Below are 4,632 nucleotides of genomic sequence, written 5' to 3'. Positions count from 1 at the left end.
TCATATATAGTGTGATTCAACATGGAAACATGTTCCTGACGTGAGCTTTTTAGTTCATTAATTTGTGAATCTGTCTTTAAATGACTCTTCTTAGCTGCTCTCATAATAAACATTCTTCCTTACGGGCCGAGCAGCTTCCTGCAGAGAACGCCTCGCCTCAGTGTGAGTCAAACCTCCATGAAAACACTGAATTCTCAGCAGCATTAAGCCCAAAGGTTAAACTAAATGCAATAAACTGGCATTAGAAGTTTGACTGAGTCATGCTGGGAAACACAGAGCTCAATTCAGAACAGGTCAAAAGTTTGATTTCAGTTTTTCCAAAACTCTAACCTGACTGTTTCTTCATGCAGGAGAGAGGATTTGATAAGTATTGATCACATTCATAATCCAGTTTCTTACAAAGCGTTATCTTTTAATGTGGTGATTTTGAAAATTGCTTCAATTACTGTGTTTTTTCTGACTTGTTTTTTGTATTGTTGCCATGTCATTTATTTCCTTTGGAGTGCAAACATTGCAGGAAAGAGGGATGAATGAAAGACACTTTCAAAAATCACTTTAAATTCTGGTAACTCAAGTTTTTTTGTTTTTTTTTTTAAACAGAGAATGAAATCTCTGAATGTCATCCTCTTGTAAAACTTGAATGACATCAGTGCAGGTTTCATAAAGACAGATGTTGTAGTTGAGGGAAAGTAAAGAACAGGACGTTCACCTGTTGATGATCTTTATCTCAGAGGCATCATCCTGTTGCACCAACACGAGCTGAGCTGAATGTTAATGTTAAAGCTTCACTCGTTGATCCTCTAACACCATCTAGTGGACGATCTTACAGTTTCACAGTGTGTTGAAAAGATCATGTATCTGTGTTGTATATCATGAATGATTGTGTATCAGTGCAACACAATATCAAAGTTCCAAGTTCATGTCTTTATTCCAACCCAGTAGAAACTCTCTCTCTGAGAAAATCAACAAACTGAGCTGTTTGTGTGACTGTGACTCCGAGTCTGTTCCTCCTCACTACTTTTTACACGAAGGACGAAGAGTTAATTGCTTTAGGTCGTCTGTTTTCTTTATCGGCCTCTTTTACCCCCTCGTCCGCTTCTTTTGCTAAACGACAAAGCAAATTAGCCACATGTGAGGAAATTGTGCGATTGCAGTAAAAACCAATCAAGTGGAATAAAAAACAAAGCTACTGCTTAAGACAAATATGTTAAACAAACTTGGTGACTTTATAATTGTGTTCTCATTAATTTATTAGTTAATCTATAAAATAATGAACTGAATTGTTTTTTGCTTCCCAGGAGCAATAATAATGTTCTACAATGGTATACAATACATTGACATAAGTATATGGACACTCAAGAGGCTTTGGTTTCACTTTTGGGAAGTTGTCATGTCGTCCATCTTCACATGAAGTCTTTGTGTTAAAAAAATCACAGTGTCAACAACCACTGTTGTGATCTGGGGGTAATTCTCTAAAGTAGAAACTCAACTGAGAAGAAAATAAGGTAAATATAATAAATGACATTTAAACTCACAGTGTCGTTGATCGATCTACAATGAAATACCAGCTCAAGTTTAGTTTGTGTAACACGGTCGACAGTTCAAGAGTTAGATGAGAGGAACGGCTCGGGGCTCAGCTATAAGAGCAATGTAATAGAAAAATATCAAATAAGAAAAATGAAAACAAATATATTTATAAAAATACAGCTCAATATAAATCAAAACACAAAACAAAGATAATACTTTATACAATAAGAGCGTGAGGGGGAAAATCCAAAGTGACCAATACACCTGGTGATAGAAACGTCTGTATAAAAATCAGTCGACAAGTTTCTTCTGTCTCACAGTGTCTTTCTTCACATTGAGCAGTTTCCTGTGTGTATATAAAAAATGTCTCTCAGTGTTCAGTGAAACGTTTCAGGTTTTCATTGACACTCCGTCTCCTGCTCCCTCTGACTGGTGAGCCCTCTGATGTCTCCTGAAGTCGCTGCCTTTGGTGAATTCTTTCCCGCAGACCCCGCAGCGATACGGCCGCTCTCCGGTGTGGATCAGCCTGTGCACCTTCAGGCTGTTGGCGTGAGTGAACTTCCTGCCGCAGATGTTGCAGCCGTACATCTTCTCCCCGGAGTGAGTCCTCATGTGTAACTTCAGATTGCTGGGGTTGCTGAACTTTTTATCACACTGATCGCAGAAGTAAGGCTTCTCCCCCGTGTGGACGCTCATGTGATATTTGAGTCTCGTCGTGCGGCTGAATTCTTTCCCGCACACGTTGCAGACCGACAGCTGCCCCGGTTTCCTCCCCGTGTGGATCCTCATGTGGTTCTGAAGCGCGCTGGCGTGGCTACAGCGCTTGCCGCACATCTCGCAGACGTACGACCTCTCCCCCGTGTGGGTCAGCATGTGGTGCTTCAGGGCGCTCTGGTGGCTGAGGCCTTTACCGCAAACCTCGCAGGTGAAAAGCTTTTCTCCAGTGTGTTTGTTCAGGGGAAGTCTGAGGATGCTCAGGTCGCTGCATCCGAGGCCGAGCTGGTCGCAGCAGGTCTCCTTCTCCATGTGAGTCACCCGGTGACTGATCAGAGACGAGGACGAGAGGAAACTCTCGCCACACATTTCACACACAAAATCTCTGACTCCTGAATGTAGATTCTCATGATCGGCCAAACTTTGTCTGCACTCGAATGTCTCTGGACAAAGGGAGCAAACAAACGTCTTATTCAGGGCAAAACACCGGTGCCGCTGAAACGCCAGCGTACCATTGAAGTGGTTCTCACACAGCGTGCACATGACGGTGTTTGGTGAGTTCTGGCTGTGCTGACGCATGTGTCTCACAAAGGTGGATTTGTAAGCGAACTCTGTTTCGCAGTCTGAGCATTTATAAAGCTTCTCTCCGGTGTGGCGTCGCGAATGTGCGATGAGCCCGGCGAGTACCGAAAAACGTTTGCCACACTGTGAGCAGAGGTGAGGCTTGGAGTGAGTGCGGTGGTGTCTTTCCATCAAACACTTCAGAGCGAACGTCTTGTCACATGAAGGACATTTGAACGATCCAGTCGTCTTCTTCTTTGTGATCTTGGATGTAGAAGCGTCCTCGCTGACGTCAGGGGCCAACTCTGGGGCCTGCTCTGAACTGAGCTCTGTTAACAAGTCGTCAGGTTCAAACTGGGATCCAGAGGTTCTGACTTCATGTGAGGCTGCATCCGCTGAAACAAAAAGAAAACTTAGTAACAACGTGGGACTTTAAAGTCTGATAAGTGACAGAACTGAACTTTTTATTTTCTTTCTGTATTTCAAAACAGAAATCAGACCTCTGTGATTCACTCTCTCACTCTTCTTTCTTTTTGCTGGTTCACGTCCTCGCTCCGTTTTGCTTCTTCTGGTTGACGATTCTGTAATTTTTAAAAAGAGCATTAAACTTTTGTTTATTATACAGAGAATGAACATTTCGTGGCCACTTGAGCTGTGTCAGAAAACGCACTTGCTGTCGGCTTCACGTTTGACTGATTGCTCTTGTCGTTCAGCTCTGGTTCTTCCTCAGCTTCACACATGGACACTTTCAGAATGGTCAAAATTTTCTCCACGGCAGCTTTGGTCCATGTTTCCATGAGCGCTGCAAACTGGCTCTGTAGAGACTTGGGGAGATGAAGAGAAGTACAAACCATGAGGTGGGAGGAAGATTCTCTACAGAAACATGCTGTGAGTGTGTATATATGTATTTATATATATGTGTGTGTGTGTGTGTGTGTGTGTGTGTTGTGTGTCTCCAATAAACTTCTGCCTCTGAGGACTCACTTCTTCCTCCCCCTCCTCCTCCCTCTTCACCGCAGCCGGAGCGGAGCGCTGCAGAGCGGCTGCGGTCCGGACGTTGGCCCGCTCCTCCTCCATCAGTCTGCGGAGCTCCGTCACCGCCGCCTCCACCAGAGTCTCCATCACCGCACGCAGCTGCGGCTCCAGCGCCTCCACACGCAACATGTCGGCGAGTCTCACTTTAGTTTCTCATGTTGAAAGTTTCTCTTTTTCACACTGAGCCACTTCAGGCCGGATGTTGTTGTTCCGGGTTTCTCTTCTTCGTGGGATTCTCAGCACTCTGGTTGGATTCTTAGGAAAACGTCTGCCCTCTATCGGTGAGGGTGTGGTACTGCGTGTTTACAGCTTCGTTAGGCTCAATAAATTCATAATCACCTCTTTAATAACAACAATAACAAAAACACACAACAACAACAATAACAATAATCACTAACAACAATAATAATATGAATAATTAAGTATAAAGTTTTAGACGAGAGGTTGAAATCCAAACTTTAACAAACTATATCCAGCGTCCATCCAGTTGTTTATTTGTAGTTTCTCCCTGTCACCTGCAGAGGGCAGAAAACACCCATCATCAACTCCACCTGCACCGAGAGACACATTTATTCAATTCACTTCAATTCAAACCACTTTATTTAACCCTGAGGAGCAATTTGAAGTTCACAGTTTCTCAATCAATAAAAAACAACAAGCACAGTCAGCAGCAGCAGAAGTGTTCACATCATCAACATCCACATGTGTGACAAGTGTGTGTGTACTTCATATACTTCATATACTTCATTTACTTCATTTACTTCATAGGAATGACCTAATGTTGTGTGTTGACTT

The 4,632-nt window shown here is 43.2% G+C and overlaps 1 protein-coding gene across 1 annotated transcript; it reads right to left on the bottom strand.

The window, feature by feature from the left end:
* Positions 1 to 1,221: 1,221 nt before the first annotated feature.
* Positions 1,222 to 4,632, bottom strand: LOC109642149 (zinc finger protein 260-like). Its single transcript, XM_020106817.2, has 4 exons — positions 3,787 to 4,632; positions 3,473 to 3,626; positions 3,303 to 3,383; positions 1,222 to 3,197 (listed from the first exon to the last, which is right to left on the bottom strand). The coding sequence occupies exons 1-4, from the start codon at positions 3,964 to 3,966 to the stop codon at positions 1,918 to 1,920; spliced, it is 1,695 nt and encodes a 564-aa protein (XP_019962376.2). The 5' UTR covers positions 3,967 to 4,632; the 3' UTR covers positions 1,222 to 1,917.

The sequence above is a fragment of the Paralichthys olivaceus genome, chromosome 18 (assembly GCF_024713975.1).
Source record: "Paralichthys olivaceus isolate ysfri-2021 chromosome 18, ASM2471397v2, whole genome shotgun sequence".
NCBI lineage: Eukaryota > Metazoa > Chordata > Actinopteri > Pleuronectiformes > Paralichthyidae > Paralichthys > Paralichthys olivaceus.
Note: the sequence above shows the minus strand (reverse complement) of the source record. Positions and strands in the feature narration are given on the sequence as shown.